Here is a 13,721-nt window from a genome sequence, read left to right on the forward strand (position 1 = left end):
CCGACTCATCACAAGCCAGTGATGGCAAAAGGGTGACAAAGGAGTTCAAGTCACAAGTCGGTGAACTTGATGGATCAATGTTAAAAGTTGGTCATAATTGGTTAAGTTTCCTAATTACATTATAATCATATTTGGTAATGACTTGGTCACCAAGTTAGGGTTATTTGGTAATGTCTTGGTCACCAAGTTAGGGGTAGCCTATATAAACCAAGGTAGGGTTAGACATTATTAAGATAAGGGTCAAGAAAAGATAAACCGAGTTATGGTTTATGAGTTATTGTAATCAAGTTTTTTGAGTTATATTTTCTTGATTATAATAAAAGTTCTTGGAGAGTTATTCCATTCGTTCTTGTTCTTGTGTTTGATTATTCGATTGGGACTTGAAAAGTTTCAAAAATAGAAATTAAGATTTAGGCATTTAACCTACACCAAAGTAGTCCGCTCCGCCCTCATTTCCTCCAAGCAGAAGCCGCCACATCAGCTAGGCCGGCTAAGACATCTAGGATTTATCCTACAATTTTGACTGAGACCATAGTTATTGATAGCGAACATCGGACGATTGCGACCAGCTACCTATACGCTACTTATCGATAGCGAGGACATAACAGGTGCTATTTCATGTTTAGCGATACACTAGAATAAAGTTTTATATATATATTTTACATGTATATTTTATGAAAATTCGGTAAATATGGAAGATATATGCTTCTATTTTCAGTCCCGTAACAAAAAACCCTACAAATACCCTTATTTTTTCAGTCGCTACATGTATTTTCTAAAAAGAAAAAAACAAATTTCCCGCTATTTCCAGGTGCTAACAATCAGATAGCGGCATAGCATCGCATTGCTACGCTATTCGCTTTAGCGGGCGCTGTCGATTACTATGACTGAGACGGCTACAAAAGCGTCGGCTTGGCTTGCGCCCTTGGATAACAAATTTTGGTCAACTTTGACTAGTTTGGTAATTTTCCCAAACTGTTTATGATAATAAGAACGTGTCTTCTCTCACCAGTTTGTTTGTTTTATGAATATGAATTTGACCATATGCAACTATTAAATTAAAATTATAAAGAAACAAAGTTGTCAATACGCAAGAGTCACAATAATAGGGGCATTTTGATCAATTAATGAAATCACAGATCCACTTTTTGGAATGGATTCGACCACCTGCAAGCAAACTGTGTTCAATGAATCCAAACCTACCAATAAGATTGTTGAATGCGCCCCATAAGTGTTTACACATATGGCGTAACAATGTTTAGCAGACGTTGCCGCTCTCTTGATAAGTCCATGACACGGCTAAACCAGTGACCCTTATCATAAGAAAGATGGTACAACTTGTCCTTGGGCAATCGATGGCACCACACAGGGACTTGAAATACGCCATCCTAAATTCAACAATGGGTTGTTGGTGCTGCAGACCTACATTTGTAAGTCTAATAATCATATAACCGATCACGGGACATACAAGTCGTTTGTGGCTTGGAACCTACCTTGATCTCCATAATGAATAATGGACCTACCTACTCGAAGGGATCAAAGAAAAACGATATGGTGATTAAGGGTTGTTTTGTCGCGGATGTTCAGCATATACACGAGTATGTGCATGTTTTGTGATGGAAGAATGTGACATAATCTATAAATATTACATATACTCATTTGTGCTGAAGCGTTTTGTTTACTTGCTAACGATTAGGTTTAAATCATCTCAACCGTATATGTTAACTTTCCATGTTTTGTGAGAATCAAGTATGTGACAAAAGTTACATTTATTGGTAAAATGTATTTTTTTATTTATTTTTTCTAGATCTTCAACATTATTACAAAAATAGCAGGTAGACGAGCAACAAACTGCGCCGCCATTCTTTCTTAATAGAAATCCTAATCTGCTAAAAACAAAGACTCGGGGTTGAAAAGTTGTTGTGGATCACTAAACTCTAGCCAAGAACCGAATCGTAAAGGGCAAAGCCACAAATAACATATTCACTTCACTCCACCAAATCAGAATTTCAAAACAAACTCATTGCACGCGGGAGCAGTTCATCTTCATCTCCATAACCGAATTCAATAACATGATTTCACCTCTTAGCAATCAAATTCACACAAAACATTCAATCACTTCTTCAATCCGCTCATATCCGGATCAAATTCTGCAATAAATTCCTGTTAAAATATCCTAATTTCAAACCCTAAATCGACCGAAAATGGACAGAGTAGCGTGCATCGAGAACACGGAGCTTGTGGAGTTCATGATGAACAAACTAAAAGAATTAGAGAATATGCCGAAAGGAATCTCGGAGAAAAACGCTAGCACCATATCCAAGGCCTGTTTCAACGTCTCTACTTCCAAATCGCATATCAAAACCCTAAAGGACTTCTCCAATGTCAAGTAACGACTTCTTATTCTGTTTAATCTGTTTGTTGTGATGTTAATTTGAAGTTAGGTTAAATTGTGTATGTTATTTGTACTATTAACGTTATATCTGAACTAGTTTCTGACTAGTGAAACTTGAGTAATCTGTTTGTTGTAATGTTAATTTGAAGTTTGGTTAGAACAAATGTATGTTTACTAGATCGATTGATCGGTGTAAAAACGGTTGCAAATTTGGTGTAAATATCATGATATTTGAACTAGTTTCTGATTAGTGAAGCTTGAGTAGTTCTGACTTCTGACGGTATGACAGTATTGCAATGGTGATTGAAGTTGCATGTATTGTATGCAAGTAATGTTACCAGTTTTTAGTAATAGCATTATGTAATTAGAATGTATTTATGTAGTATGTGCATGTCAAGTAGTCAAGAAGTGAATTATAATTGTATGTACAAGCTTAGATAAGAAGCTGGCACTAAGAAATCAACGTTTAATTATGTAAAACTAACTAGAGTTGTTTATCATTGCTGATGCCTACTTATTGCCGTATTGGAAGAAGTTGCATAAGTGAACCACTTTCTGATTAAAATTGTGAACCAGGGAGTAGTAACACAAGTACATAACCATTACTTGTTAAATGATATCATCTCAACATCTCATTATATTGAATGACGAATGTGAATTAGATAAAACTTTTGATAGTATCCGATCTTCATACTTTAATATAAACATCTGAACTGCTTTCTGATTAGTGAAATTTGAGTAGGTCTGACCCTATCACAGTAATGTTAACAGTTTGAAACCACTGGCACTCACATTTCTTTAGTACTTCCATGTTGTAGTTAGTATGTATGTCAGAGTATTCACTATTCAGTCTAGAAGTGAATCATAAATTTACGACTTACTATTATGTAGAAGTGCCGAGAGTTGATTATTGTTGATTATGCCCACTTCTTGGAAGAAGTTGCATAACTGAACTAGTTTCTGATTAAATGAAAGGCAGGCTGATAGATGTCGATTGTTAAAGATTGCTACTGTTTTTTTTACTTCATAAAGCTTTTCTTTTTTTATTGTGATTAGAGGTGTTGGAAAGTGGATCTTAAAACTTATGAAAGATTTCTTTGTTGACGCGGCTGAGAATGAAGAGATTATACAAAAGGGTACTTCCTTTATGGATTCACACTTTTTATAGTTACGTTGCAGTTTCTGATTCCTTACATTGTATATAATCTTCTATTTGTTTAAAAACATAGGCGAGAAAAATAAGGGAAGCAAGCCATACATGCCTCAAAAGAACTCTGTAGCTTATGCTTTATTGATCACCCTTTACAGGTAAACATCATACATCATTTTTCCCTTTTATTTTTCTATGTAATTTGGTTTAGAGTAAAATGCCATTTTCGTCCCTGAGGTTTGGCCAGTTTTGCGACTTTTGTCCAAAGGTTTGTTTTTCTGCATCTGGATCCAAAAGGTTTGAAATCTTGCCATTTTCATCCGGTTCGTTAACTCCATCCATTTTCTCCTTTAAGTCAGGGGTATTTTCGTCTTTTTTGTTTACTATTTAGTAAGGGTATTTTGAATACTTGTACATTTTATGCTAAATGCTTGTACATAAAGTGAAAAAAGGCCGAATTGCCCTTTAAGTTAACAAAAAAAGGCGGAAATACCCCTGACTTAACGGAGAAAAAGGAATGGAGTTAATGAGCCGGGGCGAAAATGGCAAGATTTCAAACATTTTGGATCTAGATGCGGAAAAACAAACCTTTGGACGAAATCCACAAAACTTGCCAAACCTCAGGGACGAAAATGGCATTTTATTCTTTGGTTTATTAACAACATGAATTTTGATGAAAAGTTTTATGTTGTTAGAGGAACTACTGACGGAACTGAGTTTATGCGGAAACAAGAGCTAATAGATGCTGCTGAAGCAAGTGGGCTGTCTCGCTCACCTATAATGTATGTCTTTTTTGTCTTTTTAGCCTTTATTTACCTCAAGTAAATGACGGTGTTGTTTTTAATTATTTTTTATATTTACAGGCCTGAAATAGGAAAGGGGAAAGCAGGCCAGTTTGGTGTTAGCTCCGGCAGGGATTGGTATAGCGGATGGAGTTGCATGAAAAAGTTGATAGATAAAGGGCTCGTTGTAAAATCTAGCTGCCCCGCAAAGTAAATTTTTTAATTTTCATTCTCATATAATTATATAAAGATAGCATGTTTCCTCCAGTTATTTTTTGTTTTCCTAGCTATCTGATTTTAGGGAGTTTCATTAACTAGTTGTAGGGCTGCAAATGAACCGAACGAAAACGAACAAGACCTTGTTCGTGTTCATTTGTTAAGGAGTATGTGTTCATGAACTATTCATGAACACTTACCGAATGAGATATTTAAAAAAAAAATTACCGAATGAGATTTTATGTTCATGTTTGTTTGTTAAGAAAATGAACGAGTTCATGTTCATTTGTGTTTGTTTGTTAATTTTTGGAGAAGAACGCAAACGAACGTCCATGAACACAAACTAATGTTTATGAACATAGTATATAATAAATTGATACTTATTAAATATATTATTTGTCGGAATTTTTAAATAATTAAATAATATATACAAACTAAAAACACTAATTAACTATCGAACACAAACAAACATAAACGAACCTATGTTGTCAAAGACGCAAGGCGCAGGCGAGGCGCATCGGCCTCGCCCGGAGCTTAGGCGCAAGGCGCAAAAAAAGCGTGGGCTTTTTTAAGAAAAGCGCACATAGAGAAAAAAATATAAAAAATATGTTATGCTTTGAAAATAAATAAGATTGCACATATAAAATTAAAAAAACTATTATATATGCCATTTAAGATCATGTAGCTAATAGTTAGTAGCAAAAGTTTAGGACTTATATGTTGGAAGTTTTGGTGTGTGAATGAAAGTCTCAAAAGGTGGTAAATACTTTGTCCCACATTGGTGTGGGAACAAAGTGAGTGGTTGTTTATAAGGTAAAGCCTTTTTACTAATTGTAGCTTCATGACATGGTTTACCACAAGTCCTACCCGCGCGGAGGGGGGGGGGGGGGTTGCAAAAAATGGGTTTCTGAACTGGAATTTGGTTGAACTCGTGCGTGCCCGCACGTCCCGCGGACACGAATGCAGCTCCGAAAACCGGGGCCCGCGTGAGGCAGTTCTTGCATGCCTCGGTTTCGTTTTTAATGGTCATTTGTGCTGTGTTACCTTTTGTTTTCTGCGCCTCAGCACCGTTTTTTTGGGCCTACGCGCGCGCCTTTTGCGCCTCAGCACCGTTTTTACAAAAAAAAAGCCCATTTTTGCGCCTGAGCTACCACGACGCGCTATAGGCTCGCCTCGCTGCGCCCGAGCGCCTAGGCGTGCGCCTTTTGTGCTTTTGACAACTATGAAACGAACACGTTACCGAACGTTCACGAACATAAATGAACGAATGTGGTCTCTGTTCATGTTCGTTCATTTAACTAAACGAATAAAATTTCTTGTTCGTGTTCATTCATTTATTAAACAAACGGACACAAACGAACTTCCCGCCGAACGGTTCACGAATTGTTTGCTGAACATTTGGTTCGTTTGCAGCCCTAACTAGTTGTTTGAAGTTGATCATCTTAGGATTTTTTTTGTTGGTCTTATACTATCTTTGTGTCAAAGATAATAAGATGAAGTGAACATGCCACCTGTCGCTTTTGTTTCTTTTAATCTCAGGTACATGCTGACTGAGCAAGGAAAAGAAGCTGCACGTGAGTGTCTATCAAGATCTGGATTGGTTGATTCTACAGAGAATTTGGTTATTACTAATAAAACTTCAGATTTAAACCAAAACAACACCACAGATTCAGTGTGCGCTAATGCTAACCCGATAAAAAACATGCCACCTCAGCATGTTTCTTCAAAACGACAAAAAAGATCGATCGATATTCCCCATGATACTCTTGATAAGGTATATAGTCTAGAACAAATATTTTAATGCTTAAAATAATAGAGTATAATGCCATTTTCGTCCGTGAGGTTTGGCTAGTTTTGCGATTTTCGTCCAAAGGTTTGATTTTTCGCATCTGGATCCAAATGGTTTAAAATCTTGCTATTTTCACCCAGCTCGTTAACTCCATCCTTTTTTTCTCGGTTAAGTCATGGGTATTTCCGTTTTTTTGTTAACTTAAAGGACAATTCAGTCTTTTTCAGGGGTATTCGGTCTTTTTACATAAAGTGAGAAAGACCAAATTGCCCTTTAAGTTAACAAATATATGAAAATACTCCTGACTTAACAGAGAAAAATGGATGGAGTAAACGAGCTGGATGAAAATGGCTAGATTTTTAAACCTTTTGGATCCAGATGCGGAAAACCAAACCTTTGGGCGAAAGTCGCAAAACTAGCCAAACCTCAGGGACGAAAATGGCATTTTACTCAATAATATTTATTGGTCTGTGTTTTATTTTTTTGTAGCTTGTGGGCATGGGATACTCTAAGGAACGGGTTATCTGTGCGTATACTGAGGTCGCAGAAAAGTCACCAAATGAGGAAACTTCTTCACTTTGGTTATCTGTTTTATGTCATCTTCGGGAAGCTGAAGTTTACAATTTACCTTTGACTTCTCAGAACGTTGAAGAAGTCAAACATCATGCATCAACAAGCTCTCACACACATAAAAATGGTACTGATATACTATTTCAAAAGTTAAATAAAAAAACGACAACCCGGCTTAACCTTGAATTATTGACTTTTGTATTCTTTATAATATCCACAGGTCAAACCGTCCCTTTTAGACGTGAAACCGAAATTCCATGCTCAACACTGAGAGCTTGTTCATCGACTGTGAATGTTGAGCCCACATTGCTATTTACTGCGTTTATCTCTTTTTAAATTTATTTAGAAATTTCTTTTTATATTATTGTTTCCCTGCATGATGTTATAGGATCACAATTTGCTTAAGCGAGGTAGGAATGATCTAGAAGCTAAATCAAATCATTTATCAATGCCACCTTTGACTTTTGGAGATCGGTTTGAGGATATATATGAAGTGGTTTTAATATTGGATGATCGGGAAAAATTTACCAAGGCGTAAGTATCTTTAATTTATATATTATGTCGTCTTCTGCATCACCATTACATGATCCACTTTTTCAACTATTACACCAAGTTTCTTATTGAACTTGTTAATCTTGAGATAATTGTATGTGTAAAGAACAAGCATTAATGCAACGCTTTTTGATTTTCAGGTCAAAGTCTAGAAAACTTCTTGAGCATGTTCAACTCCATTTTAAAATACCAATAGAGGTGAACTTGAACTCTTAATGTAAAATTAGTGAACCACAAGACCAGCCAAGATCATACACACAAACGTAGAGGTGGTAAAATGGATGTGTTTGATGGGTTGGGTAAAGGGTCAAAACAGAGTCGGGTAAAAATGAATTATTTGTGTGGGCCCAGTGGGGTTGACCCAAATACTTTTTACCCAAAGTTTTTAATTTTTACAGAAACGATATATTTTAATTTAAGAGTACAATGCCATCTTCGTCCCTGAGGTTTGGCCAGTTTTGCGACTTTCGTCCAAAGGTTTTTTTTTTCTGTATCTGTATCCAAAAAGTTTGAAATCTTGCCATTTTCATCCGGCTCGTTAACTCCATCCATTTTCTCTGTTAAGTCAGGGTATTTCCGTCTTTTTTTTTGGTTAAAAGGGCAATTCAGTATTTTGAATACTTGTACATTATGCTAAATGCTTGTACATAAAGTGAAAAAGACCGAATTGCCCTTTAAGTTAACAAAAAAGACGAAAATACCCCTGACTTAATGGAGAAAAATGGATGGAGTTAACGAGCCGGATGAAAATGGCAAGATTTCAAACCTTTGGATCCAGATGCTGAAAATCAAATCTTTAGATGAAAGTCAAAAAATTGGCCAAACCTTAGGGATGAAAATGGTATTTTAATAATCTAGTTTTTTGTTCAAATGATTTAATAAGTCTACACATGGGCCAATATCTAATAAGTTAATCCATTTAATTTACCCATATGACCCGTTAGTGATAAAACATAACCCAAATCGACCATTTGTATGTTAATGGGTTGAAATTGTCATCTCTAATTTTGATCATCTTTCTCTATCTGCCTTACCTAACATAGGCTATTCAATTATTAATATTTTTTAGTTTTTTACAGGTGAGACGCTTACCCGTTGGAGATGGAATTTGGATAGCCCGCCATAAGACACTCGGTAGTGAATACGTTCTTGATTTTATTGTTGAGAGAAAAAATGTTGACGATTTGAGATCTTCAATCAGGGATAATCGTTACAGAGAGCAGAAAGTGCGGATACTGGTGATGTTTCTTACTATTCATTTACTTATAAATGTTTTGATTTCAGTTATGCTTCATCGCTAATGGGTCAAACGGGAATAAACATAAAAGTTAGTCAACAACAAAAGTTCAAAACATGTCATTTGGGTTTAAAATTTGCAAGGTGTACTTTAACTCATTAAACCTCCTAATCATTCATTCAAAAAGTTTGATTATTCATAAAAAAACATATATACATTATATATACTATAAATATGCTATTTTGTCAAATCAACCAACTTTGGGATTAACCAACTTTAGCCCCTTAACTTTAATAATGACATGTTTAGCCTCTCAACTTTGGTAATAACATGTTTAGCCCCTCAACTTTGGTAATGACACGTTTAGCCGCTTAACTAAAACAACTTTAGCCCCTCAACTTTAATAATAAATATATTTAGCCTCTCAACTTTAATAATGACATGTACAACCCCTCAACCTGTAATAATGACATGTTTAGCCACTCAACTACATCAAACAACTTTAGCCCCTCAATTTTAATAATGACATGTTTAGCCCCTTAACTACATCAAACAACTTTAGCCCCTCAACTTTTATAATGACATGTACAACCCCTCAACCTGTAATAATGACATGTTTAGCGGCTTAGCTACTTAACTACATCAAACAACTTTAGCCCGTCAACTTTAATAATGACATGTTTAGCCCCTCAACTATAATAATGACATGTGTAGCCCCTTAACTAAAACATCAAACAACTAACTCTCGCGAATTGCTTATTTTGATTTACGTTTCGAACCCACTATGGAGCACGGTTGTAACCCACTAGTTATTTAATAATATTCTGACAAACTAATTATTTGAAAAATAAAATAAAATTTGAACATAGATTTTTGGGTTAAACCAACCCAATTGGACTAGGGCAGAAATTTATAAACATGGTAGGAATCTTTATTTTAATCTAGCAGCTAGTATTAATTTATATTTTTAATATAACTCAACAATAAGTTGCTAATTTGTTAAGTATCTTGTTTGTTGTTTTTTTTTCCATCAAGAGATCAGGACTCAAAAGGTTTATATACCTAGTAGAAGGTGATCCAAATGCTTGTGAAAGTGCCGAAAGTATTAAAACCGCGTAAGTACAAATTTATTTGGTGTTCTTATATAGTTATATGCAATGTTGTAGAAGGCGCCAGGCGCTAGTCGGGCAGTGAGGTACAGCCTAGGGATTAATCGGGATTAATCGGAATGGGATTTTTATATGTATTTTTTCAAAATTATATATATATACCCAATAATATAAAAATAATACTTCAAAATTCACATAAATACTTCAAGTTTCAGATAGTATGGTTCGATTTTGACCGATTTTGACCAATTTTGACCGCCTAGGACCGCCTAGAACCGACTAGGACCGATTTTTATCGATTTTGACCGACTAATATTGTCCGATTAATCCGATTTTTGACCGCCTAGGACCGATTTTGACCGCCTAGGACCGATTTTGACCGATTTTTGACCATGACCGATTAATTGACCGCCTAGCTCAAAATTAGGCAGTAGATGACCGCCTAGCGCCTAGGCGCCGATTAATCGGCCGCCTAGGCCGATTTCTGCAACCATGGTTATATGTACTGCTGATTATTTACATTGACTAAAATTTGTTTATTTTGTAGTTGTTTGACAACCGAAATTTTGGAGGGGTTTGATGTACAAAGAACAAGTGGGATGGGAGACACCCTTAGAAAATACGGTCATCTTACTCAATCAATAACCGAATACTACAAATCTATTGGCAATGATCCGAAACATCAAGATTTACCAATATGCCCTTCGTTTGATCAGTTTATTGAAAGGTGTCAAGAGTTAGATAAGATGACAGTTGGTGATGTATTTGCTACTCAACTCTTGCAGGTGAGATATAACATTAGATATTTATAAAGTAAAATGCCATTTTCGTCCCTGAGTTTGGCCACTTTTGGCACTATCGTCCAAAGGTTTGTTTTTCCGCATCCGGATCCAAAAGGTTTGAAATCTTTCCATTTTCTTCCACACAACTAACTCCGTTTGTTTATTCTATTAACTTGAAGGGTATTTTAGTATTTAACTAAAGTACTAGTTCATAATGCATAAGTGTATAATGCATAAGGTACAAAGATGATGTAGCTTATGCATTATAACTTGTACTTTAGTTAAAAATACTAATATACCTTTCAACTTAATTGAATAAACAAACGGAGTTAGTTGTGTGGGTGAAAATGGCAAGATTTCAAACCTTTTGGATCCGGATACGGAAAACAAACCTTTAGACGAAAGTCGCAAAACTGGCCAAACTTCAGGGACGGAAATGGCATTTAATTCAATATTTATGCATGCAATTTTTCTCGTTGATTTTGCTATTACTAGGGTTGTTGACTGCACTTTAACCTTGGTTTTAAAAAAAATGAGGCGCCCCGGGGCGTTCAGGTTTCAAAAGGCGTGCGAGTTGCACACACGCATTACGCACGTGAGGCGCCTGTCTATGTACGACCAAATAAGCTTTATTTACAACCAGAAGTTGTCTCTCTCATTTGTTTTACATATCAACTTGTTTATCAAGTAAACCTTTCATAATTTTTTTCTTCCGTTTGGTTCGTTTTACAATAGACCTTCAGACCGTTATTTAACCTAGATATTAACCGAACTGAATTATGGTTCACTATTTTCTCGAACCATAATTTTAACAAAAGTAATAGGTTAAATACAATTTGTTTTTTTTTTTTTGGATTCCATAACTCGGTTCCATATTCAAGTTTAAAATATTAGAGAATTAGAAGAGTTACTATTTACGGATGGAGATTGTTAGAACTACATAGTAAGTAATAAATTTAAGTGAAAAAAGTCTAATCCACTCATGTTTGTTCTTAATATTTACAAACATTTAAGAATATTGTCCAAATTCACCAGTTTTTAGTTGACGAAACATTTAATTATGAGAACTTTTTTGAAATTTTTACATGGGTTTTCTAACTTAAAATATTAAATAATAAATTGCTTGAGTAAAAATTCTTGTTGCAGGTTCCACAAGTGACTGAGGATGTTGCCATTGCTGTCTTGGATCTGTACCCAACGGTTTTGTCACTTGCTCGTGCTTACTCGTGTCTTGTGAGTTCTTATTTACAACCATAATATTAACAATTGTTGGTTTATTACTTAGGCAAAAGATCAAATACAAATAATCTTAACATACTAAACATACAAATTGAAGGAAAACCCAAAAAGACAAGGTGGCATTTTTGTAATTACCACCAACTATCAAAGTTACAACCAAAAATACCTAAAAAAACACAATTTTTTTTTAACATTTTTATTAAAAAATCGCTACATTTCGTTAGCAAAAAAAAAAAAAAAAAATTTTTTTTTTTTTTGCTGCTACTAAAAGTAGCGATTTTTTAATAAAAATGTTAAAAAAATAAAATAAAATAATTTGTGTGTTTTTTTTTGTTTTTTTAGATTTTTTAGGTTTTTTGGGGGTTTAGTTTTTAGCATTTTAGCTTGGGTGGGGTAGGTTTTTTTTAGGTTTTTGGGGGTGGGGGGGGGGGGGGGGGGGGGGGTTAGGTTTTTTTTAGGTTTTTTGGGGGGTTTAGTTTTTAGCATTTTAGCTTGGGTGGGGGGGGGGGGGTTAGGTTTTTTTTTTTAGGTTTTTGGGGGGTGGGGGGGGGGGTTGGGGCGTTTAGGTTTTTTTTTGGGGTGGGGGGAGTGGTTAGGTTTTTTTAGAGGTATTTGTAGAGTAACTTTGATAGTTATTGATAATTACAAAAATGCCACCTTGTCTTTTTGAGTTTTCCTTCAATTTGTATGTTTAGTATGTTAAGATTATTTGTACAAGAACTTTACCCTATTACTTATTGTGGCGATAATTTGAGGCCTTTAGTTGTGATTTTGACTCGAGTTTGACCAATCTGGTTTGCAAGGATGGTGACACATGTGCACAGGAGGAACTCCTTAAGAAGCAGAGTAACAATGTGATTAATGGAGTTGCTAGTAGAAACATTTTTCAGTTCATTTGGGGTGGTTGATTACATGCTGTTCCACAACCATGTGCGATTGATGCTTGTTTGGACAAGGTAAGCCAAACATGTGATGTCATAACGTGTGGATGGCAAAACAAGAACAGTTCTGTTTACTTAACATTTTAGCTATGTGGGCTTTATATATGTGTTATCAAGAGAAGTATGTAACCGTGGTCCTTGATTGATCGTTCACGTGATCATGTGAAATCCAACAAATACGGCTGGTTCTTTTATTAGAACTTCTAACATGACGGGTTTTATAACTTGTTTTTTTTTTCCTTAGGGTCGAGCTTTTGAAGCACAACATTATGGGTGTTGGACTACACGAGCATGGTTGATGACTAAAGTACCAAAATGGCATCAACATATGAGGGAAAGTCACCTCATTTTTAATTATGATCTATGGGAAAATACCCAATTTTATTAAAATCTGATTTTCTAAATTAAAACTAAAAAAACTTGTTTAATTAACTCAAAATAATAAAAATGAGTTGAATAAAACAAACATAAAAAACTTACATGAGAATAAAAGACATCGAAAATCAATAAATCACAAGGCTATTCGTACAATGTTGTACAATGTTTTCGTTTAGGAATTATTTTCAACTTCGGTCTGGTTTTATGGTTGTGAGAATCCGTAAAAGTTTTTAAATCTCAGTCCAAACGCTCCTTCCGAATAGCGAGGTTCATAATTTTTAATCTTTCTTCTTTCTCGAGTCCACCTTTTTCAAAATAATTTTCTTCATCGTCACGTAGTTTGCAACAATGCCGCCCAAACTACTTTTGCTTGATGATCCGTCTGATTTTTCTACTTTTCGTGTTAGTCTTGTCGGTGTTGCGTCTTCGTTAAGATCGGGTGCCCAACTAGTGAAATCGTTGTTTTCATATGTGTAGTTAGGGTTGTAAACGAACCGAAGGAACACGAACAAAGCCTTATTCGTGTTTGTTTGTTAAGGATATAATATGTTCACGAACGGTTTATGAAAACTTGCCGAACA

General features: G+C 35.3%; 1 protein-coding gene across 3 annotated transcripts; it reads left to right on the forward strand.

The window, feature by feature from the left end:
- Positions 1 to 1,983: 1,983 nt before the first annotated feature.
- On the forward strand, positions 1,984 to 13,152 carry LOC110940891 (crossover junction endonuclease MUS81). 3 transcript variants are annotated; one of them, XM_022182463.2, is made up of 16 exons: positions 2,205 to 2,389; positions 3,452 to 3,531; positions 3,625 to 3,703; positions 4,241 to 4,327; positions 4,409 to 4,537; positions 6,083 to 6,317; positions 6,822 to 7,029; positions 7,123 to 7,196; positions 7,291 to 7,436; positions 7,595 to 7,652; positions 8,534 to 8,692; positions 9,727 to 9,806; positions 10,348 to 10,585; positions 11,729 to 11,815; positions 12,625 to 12,777; positions 13,007 to 13,152. In XM_022182463.2, exons 1-15 carry the CDS (start codon positions 2,205 to 2,207, stop codon positions 12,727 to 12,729), a joined length of 1,950 nt encoding a protein of 649 aa, XP_022038155.1. In that variant the 3' UTR covers positions 12,730 to 12,777; positions 13,007 to 13,152. The 3 variants fall into 3 exon arrangements, with proteins under 3 accessions (XP_022038154.1, XP_022038155.1, XP_022038156.1); XM_022182462.2 differs by lacking the exon at positions 13,007 to 13,152 and having other exon boundaries at positions 1,984 to 2,389; positions 12,625 to 12,986; XM_022182464.2 differs by lacking the exon at positions 13,007 to 13,152 and having other exon boundaries at positions 7,123 to 7,190; positions 12,625 to 12,986.
- Positions 13,153 to 13,721: the final 569 nt, after the last annotated feature.

The sequence above is a fragment of the Helianthus annuus genome, chromosome 5, assembly GCF_002127325.2.
Source record: "Helianthus annuus cultivar XRQ/B chromosome 5, HanXRQr2.0-SUNRISE, whole genome shotgun sequence".
Lineage (NCBI taxonomy): Eukaryota > Viridiplantae > Streptophyta > Magnoliopsida > Asterales > Asteraceae > Helianthus > Helianthus annuus.